Genomic DNA, 13,205 nt, shown 5'->3' with positions numbered 1-13,205 from the left:
TCCCAAGAATAGATAGAAGCTCAATCTACAAACTTCTACACACACACACACACACACACACACACACACACACACTCTTTTTTTTTTTGGTGAAATCCATTGAAGATTATATTACAAGAATCAATCCCAAAAGCCGGGACCCCCCTTAACAAGCATCGCAAGATTTCATTACATGACAAGAAAGTGAAATAATCCTAAATCCCATGCACATAGACAGTCATAAAGCGATTGCCGTAGAGATGAGAAGTACTAATATTTAGCAAAAGTGACAAACCAAACCCTAATACAAACACACACACACATTCACAGATATAAAATATGCACTAGAGACGTGCATAATGTACCCATCTGCAACAATTTTGAGTACTTTTTTCCAAGGTATGGCTGCGCTAGTATCATAAACTTTGATACACTTGCCAATGGGGTTCTAGCCTACTGGTTGAGGTGGGTCGGTCTGTGAGAGCGTGCGTGAGTCTGACAACCAACTAGGCCCCAAAAGACACCACCCCCCCCAAAAAAAAAAAGATGCACTGATTGTATTTCAGGCTTTTATGTGGGAAAAAAGGTGATGTGCATCATGTTTTACGATATCTTTGTTTGTGACGCTGCTACTCATCTGTTTCGTGTTTTTTTAATAACAAAACTTCATATATTCTCTACATATGATTAGGAGATTCAATCTCTCAGGAGAGAATCTATTGAAACACTATACATAAGGGCTCTGTTCCAAACAAGATCCTGCCAAAGAAAAAAACATGATATTAGTATATCCCTTATAAAATGCAAAGAACTCCAATGAGCAAAGAAAAGAACCCTTGATCCATCAGTTTTTAAATCAATTTAAATTATTTAAATCATAATCTCTTATGTACATGAGATGATTGGGAAACTTTGTGGAATCTGCTACACTTGCCTGGATGGAACAAGTTAAGTGTCCAGGAGCCTGTTTCACAGCACAGACAATGTCAAAACTCTTTATTTTATCTTCTTACCAATTAAAAGATACACATAGAAATCTCAAATACATACAGATAAAGTGACGCCTTTAAATCTTTCCAACCCTGGCTACCATGACTGAGAAGTGATATACCATTCTGTTGTCCTCTTTAAAGAGGCATTGCTGTGCAACCTAAAATCCTAAGAATCCAGGCCAAAAGATTTGACTGTCTGGATGATCCATAGTAGAACAATTGTAAGAAGCGAGAACATTTTTATTTTATCTTTAACGCCTCAAAAGTTTGCAAGCCTGGCTACCACTCTTTCCCAAAGGAGCTACGAAGAATGGAGACACTCTGAGCTTCCAAGCCATTACATGGCTTTCACCTACTAATGCTCCCACACGTGCATCAATTGTATGGATGTGTGCAAGTGTAACTTGCTATTAGGTTAGTTCTACATCTGACCATGGAAGACTAAAGTGCCTTCTCGCATAGCCCCAACTTGCCACAGCAATCAAGCAATTTCCTCTTTCACCACCTTCTCATAATTTGGATTCCCACGATGACATGGCATAAAGGACAAAAGAGGATCTGGCATTGTCCTACCTCTTTTCATATGTGTTTACTCCTGAGCAAAAAACGTCCTTGTAATTTTGCAAATTGTCTGGCTGCCTGGTTCTTGAAGTAGATCTGCATTAATGTGAATGACTTCTCCATCTTCTGTTGTATCTAGTTTGAGTTCCTAGCTTCTTGAAATGTTTTCTCTCTTCTCCAATCATGTTTCCCAATCGTGTAATGCCTTTTGAATTTTTAGGCATGATCTTCCCATCAATGGGGTATACATGTCCTATTATATTGACTAACAATGAGGCTGATATTGAACAGTAAACACTGTTAATGCTATTTAGACATCCCATACAATTCCCTTCAGTTCCAGAAGATTTAATCTTTCTGCTGTGGCTCAGAATGTGAAGGCTTCCATTTATTCTGATGTAAAAAGGTGAATGACACAAGAAAAGAAACACCAAAACCTCCATTGATGATCACTCATTGCCATGCAGAAGGCCTCATACCAAACTGGTGTTAAACAAGGCATCTATAGTCCATCTTTCAGCCGGAATTGACTCTTAAATCTCAGAACAGTACGGTATGTTACCATTGGCTACTTTGCTGCGAATGCCGCAGACTTTGTGACTCGTCCCTTTTTCGTTAAGCCACCTACAAGTCGCTTGCCTCCTCAATGAGGCTCTCCAGGTACTTCTTATTGAAGTAAGCACACTCAATTCCTTAAAGTTGCTGTTGCTGCCATATGCACTTCACCTAAGTTTTGTGGTGACCTCTCTTCACGGCGGATATTGCTCCCTTTTCCACCATATTGATCTTCTCTGAAAGATGACTAATGTTGCCTTTTGCTTGAGTTGCCATGCAATCTCCTTGCCTACCTTCTTCTCCTAGTCAAGTGAGGGCAAGTTAGTTTGTCCCCAATAAGATGTTTTTCAGTGCAGCATTACTGTTCTCTCACAATTCTACAAGAATATTATAGGAATGTAGTAGCTTGAGAATCTTCAAGGAAATATGATTCAATTGCCTCTAAAATATACTTGGAGAAAATTATCCGTGGTAACCTGACAAGGTTTATTGACTACGTACATAGATTAACTACGGTTCACAGGTGAATTTTGCAAAGGAAAACTAAGTTTCACAGGTGGAGGTTATCCTGCTTAACCTAATGAAGGTGACAGGAACCTTTGAAAGTACTCCCATGTCTCATCACTCACTTATCACTTAGCCTGAGTACTCTCAACAATTCTCACTCTCACATCAATTTCATGTAATCTCTCCGATTCTCTCACTGCTGCCTCACTCTCTCTTCTCTCAGCCTCACATGTGGCAGCACAATTCTCTCTCTCTCTCTCTCTCTCTCTCAATGCAGGCACAAGAGATAGACAAGTAGGCCTACTGGATTTTGCATCTGATTCTCTTATAGTGCCGGAGCTAGATGCAGCATAGCTTGGGATAGTGAGACACTCAGCAAACGCAACACAGGTGACAGGGTATGGGCGACACCTACTTGAGTTGGGGGCATTTCATGACCTGATCATATATAATGGTCTCCAAAGATGGCCATCATCTAGCGGGCTCACTTGTTTCCCACATGGTGGGGGAGCGAGCATAGTGGACTACCTGTTGGTCCCTTAGCATTTGTCTCATGGATACATGACTTTGTCGTGCCTCCCCCCCCACTTGAAGCCTCACCCTCGCCTTAGTGGTACAGGACACTGCCATCACATCTTTCCGCACGACTCAATCCGCACATGCCCCAACTGGGAAGACACCCCAAAACCCTTGGTATGATGATTAGTGCAGAAAATAAGAAAGTAAAGTTTATTAAAGTCTTCAGAAGACCGATGGGTCTATGAGACTGTGAAACACTTGGTACAAACGAGTTGTGGTGGTGGAGCTACTAAAACGAGCATCCACACCAATGCAAAAGCAAAAAATGCAGAATGTCAATACTAAATCGTAAGTACAACATAGTCATGTCGGTAGTTGACTATCTCATCATCATCATCAACATCAGGACATCAAGGTGGACCAGGCAATGGGGGCATGAAATCGGCGATAGAGTGTTGTCAGCCACTCAAAGGTGCAGCCCTGGCATGTTTGCTGGTCATAGCTCTACGTCTAACTAGGGCTACTATGACCCCCGTCAAGCGGGTCCCGACTCTAAACAGGGAGGGGATGTCCCCAAGTGTGATCTGTGTGTCAACCCTCTGTCTGAGCTATCGGGTCACAAGCTGGGTCACGGTCATGTCGAGGCCTCGTCCCGTGGGTGTCCATGTGATCTGGCTGGAAAAACTCCATGATAGAGCTCTGAGAGGGATCAGCCAAGAAAAAAGTCTACTCATGTCTCCGTGCTTGAAGTATCCTCTCACACTGTCTGAGTGCTTCGTGAACGAAACCTGCCAAACATCGTTGGTCTGGGTAGGAGATGAATCAGACCATTTCCCATTAGCTGTCTTTGAAGAGGTAGTAGAAACATCCGGGGATCTCATAGTAAATAGGACACCTAAAGATGAAGTGCTCCTCTGTCTCAACCTCCTGCAGGTCACACGAAGTGCATATGCGCCTCTCCCTGGGTAGTCACTCTGCTCTGCCACTCTCAATACGAAGTCTATGTGAAGAGACTCGGAACTGCTCAAGAGAGATCCTCAGTGAGTGGGGTAAGTAAATCTGCGTGTACCCTAATGAGTCAATGAAACCCTCCGCTGTGATATGTAAGAAGTGATCTCTGTAGAAGCTGAGCTTCACTGAAAGATAGCTCGCGCCCAGCCAGGTTCGGAATGTGTGTAGCTGTAATAGATCCTCGCAGATAACCTGGTTAACCTCGTGTGATAGGAGGGGAGAAAACAGAGCATCCATGCTGTACTGGAATGGAGGTAGTCTGTCCATGTGGAGCCCCAGTCCCTCAAACCATCTCTCTGTGAGTGCATACCAACACCTCTAGTCCCCTCTTGCTGCAAATGCCATAGAAGAGGATAGTGCTAGCCATGGTAGCCTGCTACGCCCAAAGGTGTAATCCCCATACTCCCTGACTCCGTACCGATACGTGATGACCTGAAATGCAGCATCTAGCTGTAATGGGGTGACCCAAACTCCGCCCAAATAGTCTCGTGACGAACGGATGGCTTACCACGGATCATCCGTGATAACATAAGAACCTGTAGCCGCTCCACCTTGGCCCAATCTGTATCTGACGAGTCTGGCCCCCAGCATGGACTGCCCATGAAACTACCTCAACAGATGACCCATCAAATGCGAACTGCTCCTAGCACATGACGGCTCGAGATGTATTGAAGATCATAACCTTGGTTTCACCTAGGTTGACCTTCAAATCGTGAGACTCACATAAGAATTGTAGTGCGTCAAGGTATCTCTGGAGCCCCTCTGCTGAGCATGGTTGTAAAACACGTTAAGACACGACACGTTAGACATGCTTCAAACACGAGTGTCTAAAGTGTCTTAAAAGTAACACGTCATTGTAAAAATTCATATTTAATTTATATATATATAAGAATACAAGTGTACAACTTGCTAGCATAGCTAGCAGCTAGATTCTAGAAGTACAATAAGCTACACTTAAACAATGCACTTGTACAATGTGGACTTGAAAGATAAACTTAAGACTTACGGCTCGAGCTTGCAAGTCACGACACAACTTTAAAGGTTTAAACTGACAATTGAATCTTGATATTCAGAAATCTAGATAAACAACTTAACAAGATTTGCATTGTTCCTCGGTCCAGGATTCTTGTTGGTTTGCACCTTGCAATATCCTCTATCTCCTGAAACAAAACCACGCCTTCGATTAGTGAGTCACCTGTATGTAAAAATTTCTTTAAGCGCGAAACATGAAAAACCCGGTGCACCTTACACCCCTGTGGCAATTCCAATTTATAGGCTACACTGCCTATTCTCTTTAGAATTAACCACGGCCCACAGCATCGAGGTGATAACTTAGCACACTCTCCTGAAGTCAACGACTTCGAGTGCGAAGGAACTCTGAGAAAAACTTTTTCTCCTTCCTTAAAGGCTCTTATAGACCGGTTTTCATCCGCATACACCTTGGCTCTATCCATAGCCTGGCGGATATTAGCTCTCGCAAATGCTAGCATCTCCCGCATCTGAACTACAAAGTTCACGGCACTAGGCACTTTCTGAGGTATTCCAACTATAGTTGGATTTGCTGGTCTATAACCATAGTTCAGTTCAAATGGACTGAACCCGGTAGAGGAATGTTTTCTATCATTGTAGGCAAACTCCAACAATGGCAACCACTTGTCCCACGTATGTTGCCTCAATGACACATATGCCCTCAGCATATCCTCTAAAGTCTGGTTGACTCTCTCCGTCTGACCATCCGTCTCAGGATGATCCCCACTACTCATTCCCAACTCAGTCCTCAGTGTCTCAAATACCGCTGTCCAAAAATGACTGGTAAATCTGACATCTCGGTCTGACACTATGGATCTAGGCAATCCATGCAGACGAAATATATGTCTAATGAACAAATCCGCCACTTGCGGGGCACTAACAGACTCTCTAGTCGGAATGAAGTGAGCCATCTTGGTTAGACGATCAACCACCACAAGGATAGAATCATACCCTCCTTGCGTTGCAGGCAGCCCTACAATAAAGTCCATGGAAATGCTCTCCCACTTACTTAGTGGTATTTCCAAGGGCTGTAAAAGTCCGGGTGGCTTCACCCGCTCGGCCTTACTTACCTGACACGAGAAACACCGTGTCACATATTCATGAATATGCTTTTTCATCTTTGGCCAAAAGAAATCTCGCTTCACGAGATCATATGTCTTCTCAACTCCTGGATGTCCCGCACACGGGGTATCATGGCATTGTCGAATGACTCTCTGCCTGAGATCATTCTGACTAGGTACTACAACCTTGCCATTTCTAACTAGCATACCATCCCTTATGGTATATCTTGCATAAGTTTGGCCTTTTCTGGATGCCAGGTCATCCTTTTCATTTTCCCCGGGTTTTAACACATGAGCCTTAGGCCATAAGCTCTGGACAAACTTGTCCACTTTTTGAGTTTCTCTAATCTCGGTCATTAGAGCACTCTCTAATACCGTGAAACTCAGGTTGTGCATAATGCGAGACAACGCATCAGCAACCTTATTTTCTTTTCCTCTTCGGTACCGAATTGTTAGATTAAACTCCTGCATGAGCTCTGCCCACCTAGCTTGGCGGCCCCTCAAGTCAGGCTGTTTACAAAAATGTTTCAGAGTATCATGATCCACATCCACATAAAACTCTAAACCATACAAATAATGCCTCCATGTTTTCAAAGCATGGATAACAGCATACAAGTCCAATTCATGAGTTGGCCAATTCCTTTGAGAGAGAGAAAGCTTCTTGCTTTCAAAGGCTACTGGCCTTCCCTCTTGAAGGAGGACTGCTCCTACCGCAATGCCACTTGTATCGGTTTCTAGGAACAACGGTTTCTGGGGATCAACTATTTTTAACACCGGTCCTGTGACCACACCTTGTTTTATGGTGTTAAAACTTTCTTGTTGATTCTGTCCCCAAATAAAAGGTACTTTATCTGAGGTCAGATCAGTCAATGGCGATACTATTCCGGAATATCCTTTGATATGCCTTCTATAAAACTGGACAAATTCCAAGAATGATCGCAACGCAGTCAGACTACGCAGTCAGACTCTGAGGGATTGGCTAAGTTAGTATCGCAGCCACTTTCTTCCGATCCATTTCTACCCCCTGTGGAGTAATTATGAACCCTAAGTATTCAAGCCTAACCATACACAGTATAGTTTTCTTTTTATTTACATAAAGACTGGCTTTCCTCAAAGTACTGAACACTACTCTTAAGTGTTCACAGTGCTCAGTAAGACTTTTACTGAATATCAGGATATCGTCAATAAAATGTACTACGAACTTTCCGATATACAGACGTAGTAAATCGTTCATAAGCATGACAAAGGTCGCTGGAGCATTGGTAAGTCCGAAGGGCATTACCAAAAACTCATAATGACCAAACCTACTTCTGAAAGCGGTTTTATGCACATCCTCGGCTCTAATCCGGATTTGATGGTAGCCACACTTAAGATCTATCTTACTGAAAATCACGGCTCCATGTAATGCATCTAGCAAATCATCAATCCGAGCCATCGAATACCTGTGCTTAACAGTGATATTATTCAATGCTTTGTAGTCTATACAGAGGCGAAACGTATCATCCTTTTTCTTCTTTAATATCATTGGCGAAGCAAAAGGTGAGAAACTTGGTTGAATCTACCCCAGCTTGAGGTATTCTTCTAGTTGTCTATGCACCTCCGCCTCTTCAGTAAAACTCATTCTATAGGGAGGTCTATTTACAGGTTCTGCCCCCGGGATCAGTTCTATCTTATGCTGAACTTTCCGCTCTGGAGGTAACCCATAAGGTAGTTCATCCTTAAAACATTCAAAGAACTCCTCTGTTATAAGATTAGCCAGCTTGGCTATCTCACCACTTTGCGTAACATCAGTGCTAGCCGAAGAATCATCAACCGGCTCTACCGATGCTATGCAAAGGAATAAAAACTCTACTTGAGCTTTTCGGATTTCCATCACGGAAACCAACGGTCCCTGAGGTATATCTTTTTCACCTCGCAAGACATAAAGCACATCATTCATCTTGAATTGATATACGTGCTTTTTCCAATCAATGGCTGGATTCTTCTTAGAATGCCATGCCATACCCAGGGCTATATCTGCATGAGCAAGCTTGGTCATTTCAAAATCAAGCTTCTCAGCATAGTCCTGAATACGAAGCTCCAACTGGGTAACCCTTTGGTCCCATACTTCAGTTGAACTTCCATCTGCCATCCTGACTGTATACGCATAGTCAGATGGACTTGTCTTTAATTTCAGCCTCTTCACGAGCTTGGAGTTAATCACATTGTGAGTTGACACCGAGTCAAACAACACAATGACATCATGATTGGCCACTTGCCCTTTCATTTTAATTAACTCCGTATCATTAAAGGCCGTATACCCCGTTGCTGCGGGCTTAGATAGGATGTTATCAGGTGCACTCGTCACTAACTTAGCAACAGACACACATAACAAACAAGGTACTAACCTCTGAGAAGATCCCGCTAGCTGAATCTGCATCTCTTCCGCTCTGGGACTTCCCTGCATCTCCACGTCGCACTCTGAGATCACCATCTCAGCCATCCGACGATCTTTGTTACGTGGACAATCCTTCCACTGGTGAGGTTGAAGGCAACCAAAACATAAGCCCTCTCTCCTCGCTTTTTCCCTTTGTTCTGGGTTCAAGGGAGACTTAGACCAAGCCCGGGCTGCCATTGGGGTTACTTTCCTCTTCACTCCAATGGTGGTACTTGGTTTAGGAGTTTCAGCCGGTCTCGCCTGCTTGGCTTGACCACTCGGCTGCGAACCACTCCCTTTACTAGCCCACTTCTTCTTAAACCCAGATTTCTTCGGATACCCATACTGGGTTTCGACCTGTGCAAACCCACTTGGCTTGCTGCCCTTGGCATCCTCGTAGTTCAGGGCTATAGCTATTGCATCATCTAGCGTGTTCGCGTACTTAGCTCGAACTTCCATTTTTATTCGATCATTCAATCCAAATATGAAATCTTTCACTTGGATTGATTGAGGCAGGGGTTCGTCAACCTTCATTACACTCTCTCGAAACTTATCAGTGTACTCTGCCACTGATAAATTTCTCTGACGAAGGTTCCTATATTGATCCCAAGCTCGGGATGCTTCGTCAGGAGGTAAGAAGTGTTTCCTAAACTCTCTTTTAAACCCCTCCTAGGTAGTGGATGCTATGCCATCTTTTTGTTGTTTAATCCACCACCGATCCGTTGCCTCACTAAACATGTGGGTGGCCTCACGGATCTTTTTGATGTCATTTCTGATTTCACAAATGGCTAACGCCTCGTCCCATTTGTGTAACCAGGTCTCAATGACATCGGAGCTACGGTCGTTCATCCGACCAGAATACTTTTCCGGTCTGTAATTTGCAATATTTGGCACTTTAGCCTTCCTAGGCTCGACCGTATGGACACTAGACTCCAGTTCCATTGGAGCCTTTCCCTTCTCTTCTCGAGAAGGTCTGGCAGACATACTCTGTATCGCTCTCCTAAGTTCGGATTGCCCTGCATTGGCCTGTAATTGCTGCGCTAACAACTGTTGCAAGGCATCTTCCAACAATGCAATCCTGCCAGATAAAGTGTGAGCTACTGGGCGCGATCCCTGCTGGGTCGGCCGAACTCCTGATTCACCAGGGTCCCTCCTGGAAGCCCCTTCTTCTACTTCCATTCCGTTCAATGGGTGTTTTGTTTTGTTTTGTTTTTTGTTTTTTTTTTTTTAAATAACTAAACACCACTGGAAAACTGTATTACAAGCTGACACAGTTCGGTGTACTAACAGTCTGACACAATTCCCTATAGTAGGGAATCCCTGCAATCCCACATTCACACCGATCAAGCATTTTATACAGGTATATATTCACACCGATCAAGCATTTTATACAGGTATATATCACATATGGCGCTTTTCCCTATACTAGAGAAATTCCTGCAATCTGACTCCGACTGAAACACACAGGCATAATCTGTCCCTGCTACCACATTGAAACCTCATGCATGCTGCTCATTCACGCTATCCTATCTATGGAAGTAGCGCATCACCCAACTAAATCAAAACGAAAAAAAAACAACACAAAGCTAAGGGAGATCAAAGAAAGCTCCCTGGTCAAGTCCTGCTCCTCTGCGCCCAATCGTCGTCTCCGACTGTCACTGGATCATAGCCTCAGTCACTGGTTACTAGCAGGATGCTCGGAGCTGGAGACCTCAGAGCACATGTGCGCCAATTCAGCAAACCACAGGTCAGCCAACCTGTTATGTGCCACCCCTGCGTTCCAAGTCACATCTTACGTGCCAAATGATCTCCTTGCTCCCAAATTACTGCTATCCGTTCCGGCACCGCTCCAAGCCTATCTATCGATCACACGAAGGACCAATCGGCGTTTCTTGCCTATCATGCGCTCCACGCTATCGTCTGCTGCATCGTTGCAGTCTGCCCATCACGTAAGGTTGATTTCCCCGCTGTCGTCGCTGCCTTACGGGACCCCCATTGTCAAACAATTTCTCTACTGATTTCGTTGTCGCTGCAGGATCGCCACCAGTCCTTCGTTCCCTAATTCGTGGACATCGCTGATTACCAGCCGTTCCATCCAGGCTCTAGACCCGCTGTCCGCCACAATCCAGAAGCTCCAGACCAAGCTTCGTCAACCTCCCTATTCGTCGAACCACCTTACGGGAGCGCCATCCAACACGTCCTTCGTCACTTGTCCCTTGCTCTCTCAACCAGGCTCTGATACCAATTGTTAAGCACTATCTCTACTTCCCCACTTGAAGATCACGGGAGTAGCACCATAAATCTCCACCCAGCCATATCTCACTGAGGCTGACGAGCAGACAGAGATCTTCGTTCGTCAAAATTCACGTGAATAATACCCTTCTCATCTCTCTCTAGCCTCAGCAAGCCCCAATTCCCTAGATAGATCTAGATGCCACATGTCATCCATATAGGGCCTTGCTAATGTAACATTCCACCCCTCTCTTGGGATGGATTAATTCCTTTGCCCCTAGGCACAATCATTGCACTAGGCACTTGGCCTTAGATCTACCTAGTCTGGTGCTATCAACCCTCACCTAGGACCTTGACATTCAATCCCTCCCGATCATTTACATGAAGCGCAAACACATATATTACAGAGATAGATCCTTTAAAGGGAAATGTCGACTGATTCTTCCGAGGTCATGCTACCTCGACTAGAGCGTAACATAACCGATACCCTCTGCTCTCTTGGCTGTAACCAATGAATATGCATTTGATTGCCTTGTCATCAAGCTTATGTCTCAGCTGAGATGGTACATGAACATATGCAAGAGAGCCAAAAACTTTCATGTGTGAAAGTGAAGGCTTCTTGCCTTTTCATGCTTCATAAGGTGTGATAGTCTTTAATGCCCGTGTAGGTGATCTATTCAGCACATAGTTGCCACACATTACTGCATCAAGCCAAAATTTATTGGGCAAAGACTTGGCCTTAAGCATGCATCTGGCCATCTCCATTGTGGACCTGTTTTTCCTTTCAGAAACAAGATTCTGCTGAGGAGTGTAAGGAGTAGTGCATGAGTGAATAATGCCCCGTGAGGATAGAAATGCATCAAACTCCTTTGACATATACTCACCCCCCCTATCTGTGTTGAGGGTGACAAGCTTGCATCCTGATTCATTCTCAACCATATTCAGCCATCTCTGAAAGCATAAGAAAACTTCAGATTTGGCCTTTAAAGGATATACCCAGCAATACCTTGTGAAATCATCAATGAGAGTCATGAAATACTTGTATCCTCCAATGGCATTTGTCCCCATTGGGCCACACACATCACTGTGTACTAGCTGCAATTTCCTTTGTGAGAGTTTTGGACAATTCTTTTGAAAAGGAAATCGATGCATCTTACCCAAAAGACAACCCTCACACACATGTTTGGAAACTGTGTGAGTTTGAGGTACATTATTTGCCATCTGCTGTGAATGTAGCTTTGCAAGAGCTCTATAGATGAGATGGCCCATTCTCTCATGCCAAAGATGAGTTTCAGCAAGCTGTAAATCTGAAATAGCCAATGCTTCAGTAGAAAGTGCAGCTGAATGATGATCAAGGTGATAAAGCCCTTTTTGCAAAGTGCCAATGAGAACTATGGCATTGTCATCACGAAGATCATATACTAGGCATCTGTAGCCATCAAAAATTACTCTGAAACCTGAAGTAGCAATTGCTGAAATTGAAATCAAGTTGACTTCAATGCCAGGCACAAAAAGAACATTTGTCAGAGTGATAGGATGGCTGGAAATGGATGTGAGTTGCACATCTCCAACTCCTTTTACAGCATATGAAGCATTATTGGCACATGTAACAGTCCCCCCTTGAGGTGCCTCAGCTAGAGAATGAAACAACTATCTGCAAGATGTGACATGCTTGGAAGCACCACTATCAAAGTGCCAGTACTGAGCATCATTAGCAGTAAATAGTGCATCAGCTTTGGAGGGATCAAATGAGCAATGAATAGCCCATGCCCAATCATCCTGAAGAGCATGTGCATGTGAAGCATCTCCTGGCTCATGGTATTCAATGGCATGTGAGGCATTAACTGTCAATCCTGCTTTCTTTTTCTCCAAAGCAATGCACTTCCTGCATTCTGAAATGTCATGTCTAGGCTTGCAACAATAGTTGCATCTTTTCTTCTTTCCCTTATCTGCTGTATTTTTAGATGCATGTGAGGAATTGCAGCTGCTATGCGTAGAGGAATTGCAGCTGCTATGTGCAGATTTTGGCTTGCCCATAGGCTTGGAAGCCTTGCCTCTTCCTGTCTACTGTGAAGCAAATGCATGATCAGGAATAATGGCTTGTCTGTTAGCTCTACTTTGCTCTTCCTGCAAAAGCAAAGTAACTAGTTGGTCAAAAGAATAGTGGTCTGGATTACCCATGGCCACTAATCGAAGGGTTGTAGCAAACCCTTGATATGTATCTGGCAGTCCATTCAATGTGGTACTTACAAGCTGTGAATTTGGCACCACCTCATCATGTTGGCAAGCTGTTCCATGAGGTCTTTGACCTTTGTCAAATATGCATCCATTGACTCACCTTCA

The 13,205-nt window shown here is 43.9% G+C and overlaps 1 protein-coding gene across 3 annotated transcripts in view; it reads right to left on the bottom strand.

Moving 5' to 3' along the window:
• Positions 1-255: 255 nt before the first annotated feature.
• The window catches only part of LOC147894399 (D-aminoacid aminotransferase-like PLP-dependent enzymes superfamily protein), a 33,591-nt gene continuing 20,641 nt past the window's right edge, over positions 256-13,205 (bottom strand). For 2 of the 3 annotated variants that reach the window (XM_087384762.1, XM_087384760.1), the window contains 2 exons: positions 873-943; positions 256-738 (listed from right to left, as the gene is read on the bottom strand). In XM_087384762.1, the coding sequence (XP_087240888.1) occupies positions 696-738; positions 873-943 (114 nt within the window). In that variant the 3' untranslated portion in view covers positions 256-695. The remainder of the gene's footprint in view (positions 739-872; positions 944-13,205) is intronic. The other variant, XM_087384761.1, reaches the window with a different exon arrangement.

This window comes from Dipteris shenzhenensis, chromosome 14, assembly GCF_047967505.1.
Source record: "Dipteris shenzhenensis isolate YYH24624 ecotype China chromosome 14, Dip_SZ_1.0, whole genome shotgun sequence".
NCBI classification, from domain to species: domain Eukaryota; kingdom Viridiplantae; phylum Streptophyta; class Polypodiopsida; order Gleicheniales; family Dipteridaceae; genus Dipteris; species Dipteris shenzhenensis.
This window is presented reverse-complemented; position numbering and strand designations above follow the sequence as displayed.